General features: G+C 41.3%; 1 protein-coding gene across 1 annotated transcript; it reads right to left on the reverse strand.

Annotated features, from left to right (window-relative positions):
- Positions 1-551: 551 nt before the first annotated feature.
- On the reverse strand, positions 552-21033 carry TSPAN8 (tetraspanin 8). The gene is made up of 8 exons (XM_028747342.2): positions 20827-21033; positions 16908-16970; positions 14353-14481; positions 7763-7837; positions 7572-7679; positions 4099-4224; positions 2382-2465; positions 552-793 (listed from the first exon to the last, which is right to left on the reverse strand). Exons 1-8 carry the CDS (start codon positions 20884-20886, stop codon positions 740-742), a joined length of 699 nt encoding a protein of 232 aa, XP_028603175.2. The 5' UTR covers positions 20887-21033; the 3' UTR covers positions 552-739.
- Positions 21034-22088: the final 1055 nt, after the last annotated feature.

Genomic DNA, 22088 nt, shown 5'->3' on the forward strand with positions numbered 1-22088 from the left:
CGATTCTAGCCTTGCAGCCTTTCAAACTGACCTCTGTTGATAATTTGGCTGCGTGGAGTATGACTTTAAAATACAGTCATCCCTACGGGAAAGATACTGAAGAGTGAAATACCCTCACAGAAGATATTTGCTTCAGAAGGTACACCACACAGGTGGGATGACTCCTCTGGGCTGGGTAATTTTACTTTCATCGCTGAGTGGACTAACCTAGCATCTCCCAATCTTCCTGTTCTACAGCTCCCATTATGTCTCAGTGTTGGTCTTGTATTAAGAGTTCAACAACATTCAGAGGTGCACAGCCCGCCCCCCGTCCCTGTTATAAGTAAAGCATTTCCAGTGGTGAAGCTGAAGTGTGTGTGTCCAGTTTTAATTCCGAACAAAAAAGTATTCCTTGCTTATCAGAAGTCTGGAAAACAGTGCGCTGTGACAACACAATATGTGTCAAGTCAATGTGCTTCATTTTGTTGACAAGTCATCTTCAAATTAAAAAAAGGTGGCAGAAGTGTACACATAGGTATGTATTGCATTACAAAGAAACCAGTGACAGATCATTAGTTTCTCTAATTTTAAACAGATTTTATTTCATAAGTCATGAAGAGTATTTATCCATTGGTGCTTCGGCTGTTATCATCACAGCTGCTTCTGGCATTTATTTGCGGGTGCCAAACCAAACATCCATCTCTCAATCTACAAAGGTTTCTCATTTGGCTGGTGGCATATTTCTGACACTTCCATGGTTTCATTTTCTCTGGATTTGGCAGTAAAGGCTCATTGAAAACACCAGACCAAGAACCTGGAAAAGAAAGATGTTTATGGTATGATTTGGCAGCTTCAGAATATCCCCCACATACAGGCAAATGAGCAGCAAGAACATTTTGTTTGCAAATTTCTTGGATTTACATACAGATGAAATGTGCTATGCTGAAGACCATTTCCAAAGTAATTTTTAGAAGTCTGACTCGAGAATAGTGGGATTTTAATTAAACCCATATATACCACACTATGGGAAACTTAAATTTATTCTGAAAGATGGATTGCTTTAATGGGTGAAGACATTGCCTTCTATGGAATTTGTACTGCTGTTTTCTGCTGTAACGTGGGGAGGGAATCAAATCTCATAGTAGCTAATAAAGGTTTTTCATACTACTTCTCTCTCAGAGAAAACCGCCCCAGAATGAAGCCCTTCAGTTCATCAGAAATGAATCACGATGTTATTCTAATGACTTGCTTAATAGTGACTTTGCCGTAGAGGAAAGCTCTCACACTGAGGCAGGATGGGGGCACTCAATTTTAGCAGATCACCCCCTTACCTAATGCATCCCTCTTCACCATTCTCTGTACCATTCCAGGGGGTCCCCTTACTTCGTATGAAAGCCATTCAGCAAATACAAATGTACAAAACAGACTTTTTAAAAAATGGAACATACTATTTCCCTTTAAGAAACACACTTTCAGGTTCAGCATGGATATGGATAAAGGGTCATCTCAGGATCAGTTTTAATTAGAAACCTGTAATTCTTTTTCAAACCTAGCTAGTAAGAAAAAGGCTGCGTGTCTGACTCCTCTAGTAGCAAAGCAAATGGGCAGCCATGTAATTCCTCACCTCCCAGCCCACATATTTCCCACATCATTAATTACCACACAATTATCACATGATTTGTCATCAGCTCATTTTGTTAAACATTTGTTATTCCTTTTTATTAACAGCCGTTTATTTTATTACATTTCACGGCTCCTTCCAGCTTCAGATGAAATTTAGTAGCAGTGGTTTAAGTGACAATACAGCCGATTTGCAGCAGTGTTTGGATACTGACAAAGGGGGAGATGGCCATGGGCTCACGACATACACAGGACCACATCTGGGCTAAGGGTGGATACTGCTGGCCACCATGCATTGAATAGTGACCAGATTAAACCGCTCTGTGTGGCTCCATGAGACAGCAAGGTCACTTTTCCAAAAGAAGACAATCTGTTGTGGCTGCTGATGCTGGTGGAATTCGCAGATCAAGGGCCACCAATTTGTGCCAGCCAGGAATGGCAAAAATACAAACTGATGCAGAAATGTGGTAAACTGTGTTTAAGGTGGGCAGGAAATACTAAGTGGGAGAAACTGAAATCAGCAGATTGGTTCATCTCTCTTGCTGAGACAAACTGTTTTTTGGCTCCTTCTCTCCCAGAGGAGTCTTCTTCAGGTCAAAGGTTGGAAGTGGAGGCAGCATGTACCAGGATGCCTCGCCTCATTTTAAACCCACACACATTTACATAAATGCCATTCTAGGGCTTTTTAGTCAGCCTAAGGTGCTGCACAAAAGTGGGACATTTCCCCAGAGCTCCTTGGAGAAGGAGTGAGACAGAAAGAGCAAGAATAGCTGTAGATCTACCTCAATGAATGCCAGCCCAAATGCTATCCCCATAACGATGACCATGTTATTCTTGAAGAACTCCATTATTACTTCTCTGCAAGGCTGAAAGATAAAAGAGAGAAAAATTAATGCAAGTGAAATGTTCACTAGTAATTCATAGGCTTCTAACATGAACACTTAATGGGAATGAACCGAACTAGTGGAATCTCCCATCTTGTGCCAAATATAAGTCATTTTCGGCTTGGCACCAGAAAGGCAAAACAGTGCACAACAAATATCTATTGTCTTAAAACATATATGCCAGTTTAATCTTAATTGAATGGTTAATATGCAAAACAAGCTACCCCTGTGCACATTCATCAGGCCTTATGGAGAAAGTGAACATAATCCTTCCAGGAAGAGGGAACTATATATACACAATTTCCAACAGGCCTTGAGGAATATGCATATCTCATGTGAATTTTCTGCATTCTCTGGCTATTATATGCATATAATCTCCAAACAGGTGTTGGGAATGCATATGTGTTGATGGAGGTGACTCAGCTAGGTTCTGCTTTCCTCCTCTAGGAAGCTGGCAGGGCCGGGGGAGACGGGACCCAGAGAGGTCTGATGCTCTTCTCTGTGAAACTCATGCTGTCATACCCTCCAATATCCCACTGATCAAAATCAGAACACTTGTTTTTTGGTCCCAAACTCTCATGGGAGCCAGCTGATGTGCAGAAGAGTTTGAGACCACAAAAAAGCATCTTTTGGTCCAGCGTTCTGGCATGACCCAGCTGACTCATGTCAGAGCACCGGACCAAAAAATGGGACATTCCAGGATCCAATCAGAAGCCAGGATGGCTTCTGTAACTCTGTGATGTCCCACTCAAATCAGGATGATTGAGGAGTATGGAACCAATATCTGTTCAAGTTAATGCAGTGAAACTTCATACTGAGCCCATACGGACACACATATACATTCATGTGTGTAAATAGACCATACATCACAGAAATGCCAAAAGTCTTCGGTGACCTTCATTCCAGGGAAAGTACCTGAGTTTATAACTGTGATATTGCAGTTCTCAACATTCAGAAAAGGAGGTATTGGGAATCCCATCAATGAAGAAATGCAGGATACAAGCAAAATGCAACAAACACATCACATTTGTTGAAAACTGTCAATAGTGACAATGAATGTGAAGGCATGTACAACTTAGAACTTTAAATAGCTTGTGGCATTTTCATTCTCATTTTTTTTTGCAAACTTTGTTCATCTTCTCAGCCCTCCATTAACGCATCAGGTTCTGGATAGCACGCTGTGTGCTATAGTACAGGGGAGATGCTACAGTACTGTATGTTTATATTTAATTCTGGAATGCAATACATGACTTGTTGTAATGCATAATACAGCAGCAATGATTAGGAGGAGAATTCCAAATGCGCACGCCAGAAGCAACCCATTCCAAGGTAGACAGAACACAATGTGCAATGCACATACATTTTGTGGTGGGGCCATTACTCTTCTTCAGATATGTCACATGGCCTCTAACTAGTTCAATAAATAGGACTGCAAGAAAGGCAACAGAAACATGAGTTTTCACATTTCGAGGTAAGAGGTGACAAGTGTTTGAGGCAAGTAATAGAGCAACCCGTTACCAATATGTAATTTGCCATGTCGCCATGAATATTCAAGCCATCCAAACAACAATAACCCTCAAAGGAAAATTATGAAACACGTTTTCATTCTTCTTACCGTTGTATACTTATCTCCTTTGCAAACTGATGTCCCTACGTCTTTAGTGTCACATTGACAGCCACTATATACGGACTGTGCCTTTCCCCAATCACTCTCTCCCTTAAGCAAACCACAGCATTTGTTCTATAGGAGAGGAGAAAATAAAGAGACAATGAGAGTTCCTAACTAGGATAAATAAATAAATTATTATTATTATTAATACCCCTCCCATCTGGCTGGGTTTCCCCAGCCACTCTGGGCAGCTTCCAACAGAGTATTAAAATACAATAGTCTATTAAACATTAAAAGCTTCCCTAAACAGGGATGCCTTCAGGTGTCTTCTAAAAGTCTGGTAGTTGTTTTTCTCTTTGACATCTTGTGGGAGGGCGTTCCACAGGGCGGGTGCCACTACCGATAAATGGCATGTGTCGAGATCTCAGAGAACTTTTTTAAAAAGCAAACCATGTGACTAAACTTGCATATAGGGGGGAAAGGAGAAACAGTAATAATGGTACCACGTTGAATGGCTCTTCTTCTTGCTGTTGCAGTTAAATGATACTCACCAAAAATCAATGGGAAGCAGGCAGGACTAAGTGCAACAAATAAACAGACATTCTCAAGAAAAGCAACTTTCTCAGAATACTAACTATCCTTTTATAAGATATGTGTGATCCAGAGAAATCACATTTTTCTTTCAGTTATCAAAACTAAAGCAGATTTCTTTTAGGATTTTGGTCCCATTTTATCCAAATGTCCACTTTTCACGAGGAGAGAAAGGTTTTGACTTTGAACTTTATTTTAAAAAATCAGCTGGTGCCACTCTTTACAAGAATCAAGGCTCACAGCTGTTGTAGTCAATTTAATGGGGTGTTTATGTAGGGATGGGTGAATCTGCCAATTTAATCTTCTGTCGTTTTCTAATTTTTCCAGTCTTTAGCTCAGTTCATGACATGTTCAAACAAACTTTTCTTCATGAAAATTCACCAGCCTTAGTGCAACCCAGCGAAGTTTACGATAAAAGTTCTCAACTTAGGAAAACCCAAGAGTCCTGCCTTGCTCCCTGAGTTTTCCACCATTTCCAAACATTTGTGTATATCTGTGATGTGTGTAATAATGCTTTAATCGTGTTTGTTTTAATATGTTTCTGAGACCTGTCTGCTTTTTGTGTTTGTTTGTTGTTTGTTTGTTTTTGGCTATAACCTGTATTTAGTTGGTCAATAAAATCCAATGCATGCAACTATACACATTTGCAAAACATTTTTTTCCTAACATTATGTGTTTTTGTTTATTTTCTTCTACTTATATATGAATTTTCATGCACACCTTCCCACAGTACATGTAGCTTGTATACAATTTTCGGCTGGACAACTGTATGACAAAATTTGGAGAACCGTGAATTTTGCAGGAAAGGTTTGGGTATTGTTTGGGGAAGTGCAAATTAGGCTGAAGCAAATTTCTCTCCCCAACTATATTTTTTATAAACTATGGGTCATATCTAGCAGAGCCCTCCACCTGTGCAACAGAACTTCCTCCCACTCTTTTCTCCGCATGCACCTCTCCAAAAACTGAACCATAGAATCATATAATTATAGAGTTGAAAGTGACCCTGAGGGTAATCTAGTCCAACTCCCTGTAATGCAGGAATCTCAACTAGATTATACATGACAGGTTGCCATCCATCCTTTGCTTTAAAATCTGGAGGATTAGGGAAACTCCTGGAGTATTTGGGAGGGCACATAGGGAGAGAAGTGGAAAAGGAAATATCATTGTTCAAGCAGAAGTCCTTGTACTAAGGAGATGACTTTCCTAGATGTAGCCCTATTTCTAGGGAATGTCTGAAGGCAGCTCCTTATAATTTCATACACTGGCGACAGATTAAGAAGTAGAGGGCAACTAAGAGGTAATCATTTCTTTTCAACTCCAGCGTAGCTACTGCTTTAGGAACAAAACCCTTCTTACTAGATTAGGATGGCTTATTCCCAACATTTCCATATTGGTTTGACATTGGCTTACTATCCTTCCTTGTTTTGAAGCCATTGACCATAGTTTCCTGGTTCAGATGAAAAGGGAAACTAATTAACGGAAGGCTTCCGATTGATTTACTTGTTTGTGCAAAGAGAAGAGAGAAGGGGCTGTGTGCGCACCCTGAAGTCTCGCTGATATCTTGGCTTATTATCATCCAAACGTGGCCATTAGGAAATACCATTATGAAATAATACCATTGCCATTTTCTTTGAAGTAGAAGGGATACCATCCAGCAGTGGAGGAAACAGTTTAACTAAATGAGGTTAAGAGTCTGCATTCTGTAACTCTACATTCTTCCACTCTAGTCCCCCTTCTTTCATAGTTTTGTTCAGTAGAAAGTTGGTTCCTTCAGCAGAAAGCAAAACTGAGATGTCTCAGGCACCACATAAACAAGAAGAGGAACAGTCATCCCGGCATAAGCTGAAACAGATGCTTGCCATAAGTTCTTACAAAGACACTGTGATAGTTTCAAAGCCTATGCATTTGCTGCATTCAGTTCTCTAATGTGAGAAACCCAGGTCTCTCTTATGATAGGCACCTTGAAGCACTTTGGCCACAAGGAGCAATGGGTGTCTCCTGGCCACTTGCCTCTTGAGCCAGTCACTCAGTAGACGCCCCTCTCTTACCCACCTTCCAGCTTTGAACTGGCCTTGGGTGAGAGTAAGAATGAGTGAGATTTCTAAAGGCACTTAGGTTTACTGAACATTTATCCTAATTCGTTTGCACAAGGTTTGTGAACAGGAGATACAAGGTTGGCTGTTTATCAAGCATTCCTTCTGATTTGTTTGCGGGGAGGTTATATGCACAACAAGTGAGTATTACTCTACTCTATCCATTGCCTTTCCCCCATCACTTTGATTATCACAAAAAGTTTGATTAATTTACTTATTTAGGAAGCAGGCTTCTTGTGCACCAAATCCACTTTAATTTTACAATCTGAATGTGCTGACACATGACTGATTCCCACCTACAAAATAGCCACAGTGTAGAAGTGGTCTGACTTAATGCATGAAACTGGTCCAGGTTTCAGATCCAAGGCTTGTAACTAACATAGATTTAACCATTAAATAGCTTGGTTCCCCAAGAATTAAGGGTCTAGACATATCTTGAGTCCAAGCACCAATGAGTAAGAATTTCAGCTTTTAGCATTTTTTTAAAAAAATGTTAATATCATGTTTGTTTTTATTTTATCTTTAAAGTTTAAATATATAACATCACAATTAATTAAAAATAGCATATGGCTGCATTTACACTTATTGGGTTAGATTTATCGGGTTGGTTTACTTGTATTCCGAAATAAGTTAATATGACTATTGCCACAACAGACCAACCTTTTTCAATCTATTCACAAAGAGTAGGGGTTGTGTTCTTTTTCCAATTTCTTGCTATCACTATTCTTGTAACAGTTAAACAAAAAACAACTCCTCATTTGCCTTTATCTCAAATAAATCAGTAATATCATTTACCGCTTGCTCAAATTTGTGAAAACCAGCCTGGAAGTCTTGATTCTTGCCTGTAGTATCCTGCAACATTTGAACCTCCTCAGTTAAGGTCTTGTTAACAACTTCTTCCACCTACAAAAAGGAATGCAATATCAATCAGCATATTTGATATATTTTCTTAGAAACAATTAAGCATGACTAAAAAAATGTGGTACCTTAGATTTATACACTCCTCCCAAAATACCAGCTACGATTTGAAGAAGCAGGATTATTAGTAGTCCAATGAAAAACTGTTGAGGGGAGAAACAAAAAAGAACACAATTAATTATCTAAAAGCAGGGTAAAGGTCAAGGTCAAGGACCCCTGACAGTTAAGTCAAGTCGCGAACGACTCTGGGATTGTGGCACTCATCTCGCTTTACTGATCAAGGGAGCCAACGTTTGTCCGCAGACAGTTTTTCTGGGTCATGTCAGGGTAAAGTAGGTTTCTGTTAATCTGGCCATTGATGACATATTTTAAAGTGAGATGCAAATGTAATTTTTTTAAAAAAAATATTATTTGTTAGTTGCTTGTAGGCTCCATTTTACAATTGGCTAAGCTATTCCAAATTTTGTCATTGTTCCTTTTGCAGTTCTCCTTTTCCTAGAATACACACACACACACACACACACACACACACACACACACATACACACACACACACAAACATATATATATACATATATATGCAGGTTTTGGTGTCCTCGGGTATCTTCCCGTGTAAAAGTTGGGGTGTCTAGGCGATGTTTCGACGAGGTCTCACTCGTCATCTTCAGGCTGGTGCTTTCGGCTTCTTGTTACTGGAACAGAGCAGGATCTCAGTGTTTGAGTTCCTATAAATACTGTTGAGGAGGTGTGGCCTCCAATGTTCTGGGCAGAGAGGAAGTTCCCAGGCTAGTGTGCCTTTTCTTCTTTTGTTCCTTAATTGCTTGAGGGATATCTTGAGTGATTTCTTGAGTGATATCCTGAGTACCACTTAGGTGGGTCATTAGGTGTGGATTAGTTGCTAAAGCCTTTGTGTCTTGACCTCTTGAACTTTGTGAAGAGTTTTTCTGAGAAGATGGGTGTACTACATTTAGTTGTGCTCTGGCTTGGCTTCGTGTATAGGGGCGAGCTGTGGTTTTGTGGCCTGTGCCAGCCAGATCTGTGTAGGGATTGCAGGGGGGTGCAGCATCCGGAGGTGCCACCATGGTTTGGCTACTGGATGGTGTCTGTAATTTATCTGTGGAGAGGGTCTGGGTTTGGGTCTGGTGTGGTTGATTGGTGATGGCGTTCTGTGTGCCTCTGGATCTGGTGTCAGTTTTTGTGGGGAGGGCTAATTTCCAGATGTCTGGCAAGCGGGATGTGTCGTCACGCTTGTTCATGTTGTGAGGGTGTTTCTCTATCTCGATGGCTTCCATGATTATTCTCTTGTGGTGATGTTCCATGTTAGAGAGCAATTTGGAATCTGCAAAATTAATTTCGTGTCCTGTTTCTTTCATGTGTTGGAAGAGAGAGGAAGTTTTTTCTTCTTTTTTGACGGCATTCTTGTGTTCTGCGATACGTGCATTTATTCGTCTGTTTGTTTGTCCAATGTACGTGGCTGGGCAGACTTTGCAGGGTATTTCATAGACCCCTTGGTTTTCCAACTGGATTTTATCCTTGGGGTTTCTGAGGATATTGGCTATTTTTTGGTTGGCGCAAAAGGCTGTTTTGATATTGTGTTTATGGAGGATTTTGCTAATTTTATCTGTAGTGCCCTTGATATAAGGAAGGAGGGCCATGCCATTGTTTTCTTCTGTGTCTTGGTTTTTGGGGGGTGTTTCTTTTTGGATTAGCTTCGTAACCCTGTTTTGCTGGTATCCATTGGCAATTAACACATTTGAGAGATTCTGTAACTCAGTTGTCAAGTGGTCTTTGTCAGCCAGGCGTTTGGTTCTGGAGATGAGAGTCTCGGCTACGGAGTTTATTTGTGCAGGGTGGTGGTGTGATTGTGCATGTAAGTAGCGGTTGGTGTGTGTTTTTTTCCGGTAGATAGTGTGTCCTAGGGAGCCATCAGGTTTTTTGTAGATTAGGACGTCAAGAAAGGGAAGTTGGTTGTTGGCTTCTATTTCCATAGTGAATTGTATTTTGGGGTGTAGGCTGTTGAGATGTGTGAGGAAGCTGTCCAGTTTTTCCTTCCCGTGTGGCCAAATTACAAAGGTGTCGTCAACATATCTGAGCCAAAGTTTGGGTTTGTGTTCTGACTTGTCTAAAGCATTGGTTTCAAAGTGTTCCATGTACAGGTTTGCGATGACCGGTGAGAGGGGTGATCCCATAGGTGCTCCTTCTATCTGTTTGTATCTTTGTCCATTGTGGATGAAGTACGTGTTGGTTAGGCAGTGGTTGGTCAGGTCCAAGATGTATTCGGGGGGATTGTATTTGTTTTGAATGGCTGTCAAGGCTTCATTAATGGGCACTTGTGTGAAGAGAGATACAACATCGAAGCTCACAAGTAGGTCATTGGGATGTAGGTTTTGCTTCTTTATTGTTTCTATGAACTGGAAGGAGTTTGGAACGTGTGAAGAGATGGATTCTGCATAGGGCTGGAGTTGCTTGGCGAGAAATTTAGCGAGATTTTGTAGAGGTGAGCCTATGGAGCTGACTATTGGTCTGAGTGGTGTTCCTTCTTTGTGTATCTTGGGGAGGCCATAGAGTTTGGGGCATCTGGATGATTTTTCTCTGGGGATGATTCTTAGCTGGATTTCTTCACTGATAGGAGAGGCTTTTATTTTGGATTTGGTGGTTTTTTCCAGGTAGGTGGTGGGATCTGTTTTTATAGGTTGGTAGGTAGGGTCTTGGAGTAGATTTGATAGTTTTGCTTGGTAGTCCGATGTGTTCATCACAACAGTGGCATTACCTTTGTCTGCTGGGAGAATGATTATGTTGTTGTCTTTCCTCAGGTTGGTGAGTGCTTTCTGTTCTTCTTTGTGTAAATTGCTTCTGGGTGGTTTGCTGGAGCAGAGGATGTTGGTGACTTCAAGTCTGATTTTATTGGCTTCATCTGGGTTGATTTTGGTTAGGCTAGCTTCGACTCCGCATATGATGTTTTCCGTGGGGATGCGTCTCGGGGCGACTGCAAAGTTGAAACCTTTGGAGAGTACTTTGGTTTCAGTTGAGGTGAGGATCCTGTCTGATATGTTATGTACTGTTTGTTTCATGGGTTGTTGTGGAGGGTGGCTGGGCTTCTGGCGTTTCTCTAGTTTGTGGAGTTTGTTGGTATGTGTGTCTGTCTTATGTGAGGTCTCCGTTTCAGCTCTCCAGACGGCTAGTTTTTTGCATTTGTCCCAGAGTGCAGGGTGGATTTTGTTACAGAGTTTGAGGTGAAGAGTGAGCAGATCTTTGTTGGTTTGGTTTAGTAGGTATCTTTTCTTGTGTAGTTCGTTTCTGATTAGGGATAGTTCAGTTCGTTTCAGGATCCTTTCGGTAGCTGGGGTTTTAGAGTGGAATTTAAGTTGGAAGCTTGTGGGAATTAAGTTGTTGTCTCGGCAGTTGCGTAGGAACAAGAGATCACATAAGATGGTGGCTCTTCGGATTTCTAGTTTCTCGTAGGTTCACCTTTGTAATTTGGCCACACGGGAAGGAAAAACTGGACAGCTTCCTCACACATCTCAACAGCCTACACCCCAAAATACAATTCACTATGGAAATAGAAGCCAACAACCAACTTCCCTTTCTTGACGTCCTAATCTACAAAAAACCTGATGGCTCCCTAGGACACACTATCTACCGGAAAAAAACACACACCAACCGCTACTTACATGCACAATCACACCACCACCCTGCACAAATAAACTCCGTAGCCGAGACTCTCATCTCCAGAACCAAACGCCTGGCTGACAAAGACCACTTGACAACTGAGTTACAGAATCTCTCAAATGTGTTAATTGCCAATGGATACCAGCAAAACAGGGTTACGAAGCTAATCCAAAAAGAAACACCCCCCAAAAACCAAGACACAGAAGAAAACAATGGCATGGCCCTCCTTCCTTATATCAAGGGCACTACAGATAAAATTAGCAAAATCCTCCATAAACACAATATCAAAACAGCCTTTTGCGCCAACCAAAAAATAGCCAATATCCTCAGAAACCCCAAGGATAAAATCCAGTTGGAAAACCAAGGGGTCTATGAAATACCCTGCAAAGTCTGCCCAGCCACGTACATTGGACAAACAAACAGACGAATAAATGCACGTATCGCAGAACACAAGAATGCCGTCAAAAAAGAAGAAAAAACTTCCTCTCTCTTCCAACACATGAAAGAAACAGGACACGAAATTAATTTTGCAGATTCCAAATTGCTCTCTAACATGGAACATCACCACAAGAGAATAATCATGGAAGCCATCGAGATAGAGAAACACCCTCACAACATGAACAAGCGTGACGACACATCCCGCTTGCCAGACATCTGGAAATTAGCCCTCCCCACAAAAACTGACACCAGATCCAGAGGCACACAGAACGCCATCACCAATCAACCACACCAGACCCAAACCCAGACCCTCTCCACAGATAAATTACAGACACCATCCAGTAGCCAAACCATGGTGGCACCTCCGGATGCTGCACCCCCCTGCAATCCCTACACAGATCTGGCTGGCACAGGCCACAAAACCACAGCTCGCCCCTATACACGAAGCCAAGCCAGAGCACAACTAAATGTAGTACACCCATCTTCTCAGAAAAACTCTTCACAAAGTTCAAGAGGTCAAGACACAAAGGCTTTAGCAACTAATCCACACCTAATGACCCACCTAAGTGGTACTCAGGATATCACTCAAGAAATCACTCAAGATATCCCTCAAGCAATTAAGGAACAAAAGAAGAAAAGGCACACTAGCCTGGGAACTTCCTCTCTGCCCAGAACATTGGAGGCCACACCTCCTCAACAGTATTTATAGGAACTCAAACACTGAGATCCTGCTCTGTTCCAGTAACAAGAAGCCGAAAGCACCAGCCTGAAGATGACGAGTGAGACCTCGTCGAAACGTCGCCTAGACACCCCAACTTTTACACGGGAAGATACCCGAGGACACCAAAACCTGCATTCCTGTACCCGTGAAAATCTACGAAAGCAAATACATATATATATATAGAGAGAGAGAGAGAGTGTTTTTATGATGTTGGTATATTTGATCAATGCATTTATTGATTTGGTTCAAGCATATGTATAGTTTACTGTTGTCAGTCATTTGTGGGGGGGGGGTTGAGCAAGTGAGATACAAGCCTTTAACGTAAATAAAATGGCACATAGATCTTGGTCTACCATTTTGAGTGTTATCATGATGCACCCTCCAGAATAAACACCACTGCTGATTCCGTACTTGTCACCAGACTTGTTCATGTATTCAAATGTGTAGAAATGAAAGCATTAAGAGAAGACTGGTGTTACTTCATGTTGACTCCAGTCATCATTCATTTACACAGCACCTACATGCATAGGCTCCCATATGTGGAATCCATACTCTAGAAAAATGGAAGGTATGGCCTGACACTGATTGATTGATTGATTGATTGATTGATTGATGGGTTGAGTTAACTTATATGTTGCTTTCCCCCATAATGAGCTGTGCCCAAAGCAGCTTACAGGAAACATTCAAAAACATCCAAATACAGAACAATGGAAAGACACATGAATGGAACACAGAACATGTCAGTAAATTCAGAAGTGTCAAAAAGCAAAAAAAGTCAAACAGAATAAATTCAGTATTACAAAACAACAACAACAACAACCCACCTAGGCTTAAGTACATAAATACTGAAGCAAAACAAAAATTAACCAACCAAGTTTCTGGTACTGGTCTTGCTGCACTCCAAGGATTCTGACAAGAATTCAGTTCAGAAGGGAGGAGTAGATGACATGCAACTGGCTCCCATAGTTTTACTCCAGAGGAGGCTGACAACAGGCTGTGTGTGCTTTCAAGTTGCGTACTGTATGCTCTGGCTGTGTCCAAACTGGGCCCTTGAAAGTGTGATAATCAGGAGTGGTGGAGTCATTGGGTGTGACCCAGATTCATCACCTCTATGTAAACACTTCTAAATAGGGCTTCAGAAATGTAAAAACTTCCCAGCCTTTTATTGATGCAAGAGGTACTCTTTATACATTATCCCTGATGTAATGGCTTGTGAATTATGCATGCTAAACTATATATTTTTATTGTATTGTGTATATTTGTTGTTTTAGATTGTACGTCTCTTGGGGTATAATTTTGTGTTTTAATTGTATAGAGTCATGTGTGCTGATGGTGCTATATAAATAAATGATGATAATTAAATTAATAACAATAATAATCCGAGTCAAATTCCCTTACTGTATTCTTCTGTCTCATGTTTCCTTCATAGTCCACAGCTGCAAAGAACTTTTTAGAAACACTAAATCATTTCATTGAATATACAGTGGTACCTCAGTTTTCAAACATCTCCATTGACGAACGTTTCGGAACTCAAACGCCAAAAACCAGGAAGGAAATGCTTCCGTTTTCGAACATGCCTCAGCAGTCGAACGGCTTCCGCTGAGGTACCACTATGTTTTTTCTCAAATTTCTCTGTAAACTTGCAGGCCACCCTTTGCACCTCAGTTTTCGAACATTTTGGAAGTCTAGAACAGATTATGTTCGAAAACCGAGGTTTCACTGTAGAATGCTCCAAATCACAGACAAAGAAAGGAGACAAGAAGTGAGCACATCAATGTAAACATTGGTGTGGAGAGGCAAGTGTTGAAGTTCCGTTATTGAATCTCTTACCAGGAGGAGCATGCATTGGCTTTCCTTCATGGCACCACAGCAGCCGAGGAAACCCATCACCATGATGATAGCGCCCACGGCAATGAGGAGGTCAATCCCGGCAAACATGCCACTGCCTTTGTTGAATGACTGTGGAGACAGAAGCAAATATGGTAAACAGAGAAAGGACATTCTTCTTCAAAAGCAATGTGAAAGGTAATCAACAACTCTTTCCTCTAGTCTACTGTGGATGGAATCAGTGGGAAAAGGCCTTTGCACCAGTGCAATTTCATGAGTTGAGCCACAGCCTATCTCTTACACCCAAATACCCAAAGGGCACTGCAGGATTGCTGTAATTTAGGGCAGAGCAACTGCTACAATGCACTGTTTTGCGTTGCTCAGGTATGAGTGGAGAAGGGGCACAAAGCAGCACAGAGGGTGTGGAAACATTTTGCATGGCCCTATCGGCTTCAAAGGCCTGTTCACATGGCATATCCCTCGATATGTACACATGGCTAATGGGGAATAGGAAGGTGCTTGCTCATTGCATGCCTGACTTCCATACATTCTGTGGAAGGTTGAACAGAACCTATGAATGTACAGTAGTACCTCGGGTTAAGTACTTAATTTGTTCCGGAGGTCCGTTCTTAACCTGAAACTGTTCTTAACCTGAAGCACCACTTTAGCTAATGGGGCCTCCTGCTGCCGCCGCGCCACCAGAGCACGATTTCTGTTCTCATCCTGAAGCAAAGTTCTTAACCTGAGGTACTATTTCTGGGTTAGCGGAGTCTGTAACCTGAAGCGTATGTAACCTGAAGCGTATGTAACCCAAGGTACCACTGTACATGGGGGGGGGGGGATTGTAGACTCTGCCTTTTGCTGGGTCTCCCACTGCAAGAAATGTGCCTGAATGCAAATGTGATCTTTCTTGATCTGGAAGCTGCAGTTAGTGAAGATTTCTGCAGCCCGATTGCTGACAGGAGTGAGACCCTGTCAGCATACGACACTGCTGGTCAGAAGCCTGCACTGGTTGTCCATTTGCTACCAGGTCACATTCAAATTATTACTATCCATTTATAAAATCCTTAACAACTTGGGACCAGTTTACCTGCAAGGTCACCTTGCTCCATATATGCCCACTTGACCGCTTCAATTCATGGAATGGGCACTGTTACAGAGACCACATAATACTCATTCTGCCTTTGTAAGAAATTAATTTTTTAGCAGAGCCCACACATTGGAACTCCCTGCCCATTGATATCACTGTATTCTTTCTGGCAGCTGCTAAAAGCATTTTTTGTTTAGACAACATATGCCTACCCAGATATTTCGATGCGTGTTTTAATCTATTTTTAGCTCATCATTGATTTTAATTATTTGGGAATGCCTTAGAAAAAGCCGCTTTCAGTGACAATATTATTGTTTTATTATTCTTTTTGGAAACAGCTTTGAGATTATTATTATTATTATTACAATCAAGCAGCGTAGAAATGTTCTGATGTAAATAAATATAGGGACAACTGTGCAGAATTTGGGCACCTCCAAATATCCTTTTTTTATTGTGCAAGGTGATTGGTGCTCATGATAGTGTCACTGTAGTTGCAACTCTACTTCCAAGATTGTCTCTCCAGTCACTTCAGTTAGTGGAGGCACCCAAAGAAAGGTTTCAGATGATGGTGTTGGAGGATGGGCAGGTTTTCAGAGGAGAAGATGATTGCATTATCCCTGCTAATGGGACTCCAGCAGCAGGCCAGTCATAGTCCTGTTTAGGGAAGTTTTGAATGTTTGATGTTTTATCATGTTTTCAATATTCTGTTGGGAGCTGCCCCGAGTGGCTGGGGAAACACAGCCAAATAAGTGGGGTATTAATAATAATAATAATAATAATAATAATAATAATAATAATAATAATAGGAATTGGCTTAAAATGTATATGTATATTACTTAAAATGTAGCATGTATTCATATACTCATCTACATTCCTTATATTATGTTTAAAGTGGAAATCAGGTATCTTGTCCCTGATCACATAAATAAAATGTCTTCAGCACACCTCTTTTTCTCTCTCTCTTCAAAAGAGCATTCAAATTAATACAACTCGAGTGCATCTCTGGATTATTCAAGAGTTTAAACCTGCAATCCTATGCACAGTTGTTTGAGAGTAAATCCCAATGAACATAGTGGTACTACTTACATCCCCACCTCCCACACCCAAAAAATCAATTGAATGATGTTTTTCATTATGTTTCTAAGAATGAAATATATTTTTGAAGCAGTGGGTAGTTGAGATAAGGGCCACACTTTAAATGAAGGACGTTTCTCTTCCTAGGAGCCCATCACATGGAACCAAGCTCTCCTTTTTCTCAAATGTGTCTTGAATCAAAAGAAGGTCAAGGCAAATTATGGATTTCTAAAATTATATTTCTAAAATTTAAAAAATGATATATATTTTTTAAAACACCTATTATTTCTTGGAAAGCACAAGACTGGATGCCCAGACCATTTTGGGATCAACAAATCATGGAGAAATAATATAGAAAAATAAGGATAAATAATATAGTGAAAAACAAACTTACTTCTTGAGCATCTTTGTTCACACGCATGTAAATAGAGGCTGCCAGAATAGCAGATCCACACATCTGTTTATGGAAAGACATTGATCAGCAGTGTAAACAGAATGTAAAACAATCACTTTTCAACAGATGCCTGCTTGCAAGTTCAGTACATACAATCACATGGAGTAGATATAATAATATCATGTGTTCCAGCTCTCCAGTCTCTGTTTGCCAGGAACTGTCCCTGGCTGGTGTTTTGCTCCTAATTTTCCTTTAGAGAAGAAGAAGAAGAAGAAGAAGAAGAAGAAGAAGAAGAAGAAGAGGAGGAGGAGGAGGAGGAGGAGGAGGAGGAGGAGTTTGGATTTGATATCCCGCTTTATCACTACCCGAAGGAGTCTCAAAGTGGCTAACAATCTCCTTTCCCTTCCTCCCCCACAACATACACTCTGTGTGGTGAGTGGGGCTGAGAGACTTCAAAGAAGTGTGACAAGCCCAAGGTCACCCAGCAGCTGCATGTGGAGGAGCAGAGACGCAAACCTGGTTCACCAGATTACAAGCCTACTGCTCTTAACCACTACACCACACTGGCTCCTTAGAGGATGATTTGGTCAAAAATCTGACCACATGGACCATGAACACACAGAGAGTCAAGTTTCCCAGGTTTCAGCCCTCTCCCAGGTGTCCAGTTAACATCTTCCTCTGGGCTTAGAGCACATGCATAGATGCAACCAGGGTGATGGCGTAGGACCTAATGGCCCCTCTCCCAACAGCAGTGTTACTGTCGCTTACCGTGATGGTCTGGTATGGGGCAGGACAGCAGAGAGGTGCAAAACTAGTGCTCCCAACAGTTTGCCCACAGTCCCAAATTTGCACTATCCCAGTAAGTGGCAGCAACACTGCTGTTGGGAGACCACTGCCATCCGACTGCATGGCTACTCCACTGTGCCGCCCATCAACACACCGCTTCTCTTCCATCTCAGGGTCACTCCCCACCAATAACTATTTATTTACATACAGCAGGTGGAGAAAAACACTCAGCTATGTGTGGCACGGGTTCCAGCACTGATCCTTGGCATCTCTGTTTAGCACTCAGGACTCCCCCTGAGGCCACAGCCCTATCCAGTCCTGTTCCATGTTATCCTCAGGTGCTTTCATCTGGCTAGAATATGATTCTGAACTGTCCAATGCCTCTTGCCTGTCTGGTTAGAGTTTGTGTATATGTGTGGAAACCTCTGGCTTTTGTGTGGCTAGAATGCAGCCTAGAATACACAGGTACAAGTCATAGCTGTTGCTCCACCCACTTTTACAGAGGGGCTGCACAAAATCTTGGGGTGTGCAGATATGGTTTAAAGACTGCAGGGTGTGTGTGTGTGTGTGTGTGTGTGTGTGTGTTTGAGTGAGTGAGTGAGAGATCATATGGTAGATAAATTCTATACTTCTAGAGTTATCCTCATGCTTTGACAACTTACAATATGCAGGCAGCTCAAGGGCAGATTTCCACAAGCAGGACCGGATCATTAACTGTGCTTAAGTGCAGACTAACCAGAAACCCCAGTCTGTGCAGTTGTTTGAATGGCTGATCAACAGTTACCTTTCATCAGGTTCTATTAAAATTCTCTGCAGCTGAGAACACAGCGGCTGTTGCCTTATCACATAGTGGAAAGGCTGTGGCTGTCTTTATTTAAAATATTGCTAACCTGCCCATCAGCATAACAGAGTGCAAGATGTGCATGGACCTCTTGCTGTCTCTCTCTCTCTCTGTGTGTGTGTGTGTGTGTGTGTGTCTATATTAGTCCCTCTGACCGATTCAAAGCTGGCTCCAGAGTTTAGTGGGTCCTGGCCAAGTGATCTGTAGTAGGCCCCTGCCCACCACACAGACAGGGGCCTAAATGCCCAACTTGCCTAAACCTCTGGTTCTTGTGGGCAGCAGAAGCAAGAGGCTAGTGCTGCAGGATGATGGAATGGCATGTGTCTAGAAAAAGCGGAAATGACAAAGCTGAAGGGAAAATGCAAGCTACATTCTTTTGTTCCCCAGTCAAGCTTTTATTTTATTTACTATTCATATAGAAGCTAGGTGCTAGGGCTTGAACTTGGGACCTTCTGCATGCAAAGCTACAGTTCTTCTCCATAACTGTAAGTGGGGAAACAATGATTGTGAAGAAAATATTAAAGGTAGAAGAAAATAGATAGACGTTTCCGCTGAAAGGCAAGAAGGACGATGAACAAACATTGCATATACTAGAAAGCAGGTCTGTATGACAATCAGTAGGGGGGATGCATCCTGTTTCACCCTGCCCTGCCACCGCCACCACATCCCTTGCCTAGGTTGTGTGGTGGCAATATGAAGCGGTGGGGCACCTGTGGGGGTGTTGCCTGAGGTGGCTGGTTCACCCTGCCTCATGGGTGGGCCGGCGCTGAGACTCAGTAGAGTTCATAGATTTAAATTTTGAATTTTGGAAATGTTATAGATGGAAAGCCAGTAGGCCATGACTAAAACAGAGATATAAGCAGGCAGAGAGAGAGAGAGAGAGAGAGAGAGAGAGAGAGAGAGAGAGAGGGAGGGAGTAGAAGGATGAAGGATTATGTGCATTGAAAGTGAGGGCTTAGGTCAAAACAAAACAAAACATTATAGTTTCAATCTGAGGAGGAAGTTACATGATAGGAATATCTCTAAATGATTTTTGTGACTGGGTACGTATTGCAATATGTCTTGCTAAGAATTTGGGAATGGGATTTACTCCCAAAAGTTCATACAAGTAACAGCTCTGACCTGAAGGGTTTCAGTTCACAAAGTCATCCAGGGATATCATGAATAAATGCATTTGCATTCTCTCACTGAAGTAACTTGAAAAGCATGAGGAAGTAATTGATTCTGAGGAAGACATTATGGGTTTTTCCAGTATGCACCAGTCATAGCTGTCAATCTTTCCCTTTTCTTGCAAGGAATCCTATTCGGAATAAGGGAATTTCCCTTAAAAAGGGGAAAATGTTGACAGCTATGGCACCAGTCAATAGACCATGGGCGTTGCCAAGGGGGCAGTTGCCCCCCCAATCAATAAAACTACTTAACCACCTTAGGTTCTGCCCTCCCCTAACATAAAGCCTGCCCCCCCCCCAATATAAATCCTGGCTATGCCCGTGCAATAGACATACAAAATACTGAAGTTTCAACTCTGTGCCTTTGCATTCCCAAGCCACTATTACAATTAATCCTAATTTTGGTCAAGATCTTCAGAAATCTGAGCACTAATCATCTAGAAATATCAGGAGAGATAGAAGTTTCACACTCCTTTGGGTTGGTGGCAGATGGCTGACTGCATGCAGGTACCCAACTGGTGGTTCAGTCTATTATTAGCAACATTAAAATAATGCCTTTCTTTCCCCAACACCCTTTTAATGTGCTGTCCAATCCATGTGCTTCAGCTATACCAAACTACTGAAATATAAGTCATTTTGGTCACATGAATTTAGGGGACATTAGAAAGGCCTGGGTTCTGAGCTTGCCCTTGGAATTTCACCCTACTCCCCACCCAATTGTGGTTTTTTAAAAGTTATGAATTGCCTCTCACGTTTATCTCAAGGTGATTTTCAAACATAATTTTTTAAAAACAACAGCAACAACAGTAAACTAATTAATTAATTGCCTTTCACCCGAGTCTCAATGCAATCTACTAACATACAATAGAAACATACAAGAATCGTTTTTAAAGCACTGCCAAAGGATAGATTTAAAAACAATACAAAATGAACACCTTTACATCTTGCTAGAAAAGCATGTTGAAATGAAAGAGTCTCCAACTGTTTCCAGATAGCAAGCACCTGTTAAATATCAGCAATAATGCTGTTCTACAAATACCTCGTTATTGTTTAACTGCTGTTTCAGTATCCCTTGAATTCGCTTTGTTTCACATGACAATCATTTTGAACAATTCAGACTTACCCAGAACAAAAAGTTGAAGATGAACATAGAGTACTTCATGCAGCTGCTGACACCAGCCATTTTTAATTTTTTAAGAAAAATTCAGCAAGATCAAGGGTGATTATATAAAAGTAGCACTTCTTAGAAGAGTTCCCCCCGTCGAACTATTTCTGATCCACGCTCTTTGAGTAATCGACTAGACCACTTCCTTACTTTCGAAGGCAGAAAAGGAAGTTCTGAGGAGAAAAGAAGTTCAATTAGTCAAGCCGTGCATATCTTGTAGCTAAATATTAACCAGGCAATTTTAAAAAGCACCAGTCAGAGCTATCTCTAACAACTGTGTGTGTGTTTTTTCGGTTTACAGCAGCAACATACATCACAGCTACGTATAGTTTTACTAGTCCAACGCCTGAAAAGTAAATGTACTTATTGGAGCTTGGTGAAGGTGGTGGTGGGAAAATCAGAGCGCAGAACTTTAAAGGGCTAGTGTGTTAAGACCAGTTTTGAAAAATAAAAACTTAAAAGAACATGTAACAGTTTTAAGATTTTCCCTTTTACCCTCCTTTTGGCATAGAAGCCATATTTACTATTAGCTCTGTCTTTTAGAAATGGGATACATGAAAGACATCTATATGTAACAATATTCCAAGGGGAGAACTTGGAGGTGTTTGCAGAATACAACCCCCATGATTTTCATTCCCATTTTATGGTTTCAACTCTCTTGAAGACTTTCTTTTTTCACACTAAGGTAGGAGTTGTTTCTGAATGAACACCAGGTTTTTGCTACGGCTGTTTATTTCATATACAGTACTTCCAAAATTAACGTCAAATTGGGATGGCCAGGGGTCCTGGAGCAAATCCTTAAACAACGTCCCTTTCTTCCAAAAAGGAACACATGAAATAAGGAACCACAAAATAGGGTATCTTACGTATTAAGGCACAAGTTTTGTGGGCTACAAAAAATAATCTGAGCATGTGCAGTTTCACATTTTAAACTCATCACTGTTTTTCTTCACATCCTGCCTTGGACCACTCACCAACCCTCAGTCCAACCTTTCACGCTTGGCTGTTGTGAAGATTTATAATGAAATATAAAATGGCTACAAAAGTTATACTTAGTGCTTGTATCATGGGGATCAAATTTTGGTTCCTTTAATCAGAGTGATACATCTTTATAGGGCATGTTTTTCTACCCTCCCCCACCTAATTTAGTACACCTCCAATGCTTCAACCAATCTTAAACTGATCTAATTGTTGCATGTTTTAGATGCCTAAGTCCTGCT

This window comes from Podarcis muralis, chromosome 10 (assembly GCF_964188315.1).
Source record: "Podarcis muralis chromosome 10, rPodMur119.hap1.1, whole genome shotgun sequence".
Taxonomy (NCBI): Eukaryota; Metazoa; Chordata; class Lepidosauria; order Squamata; family Lacertidae; genus Podarcis; species Podarcis muralis.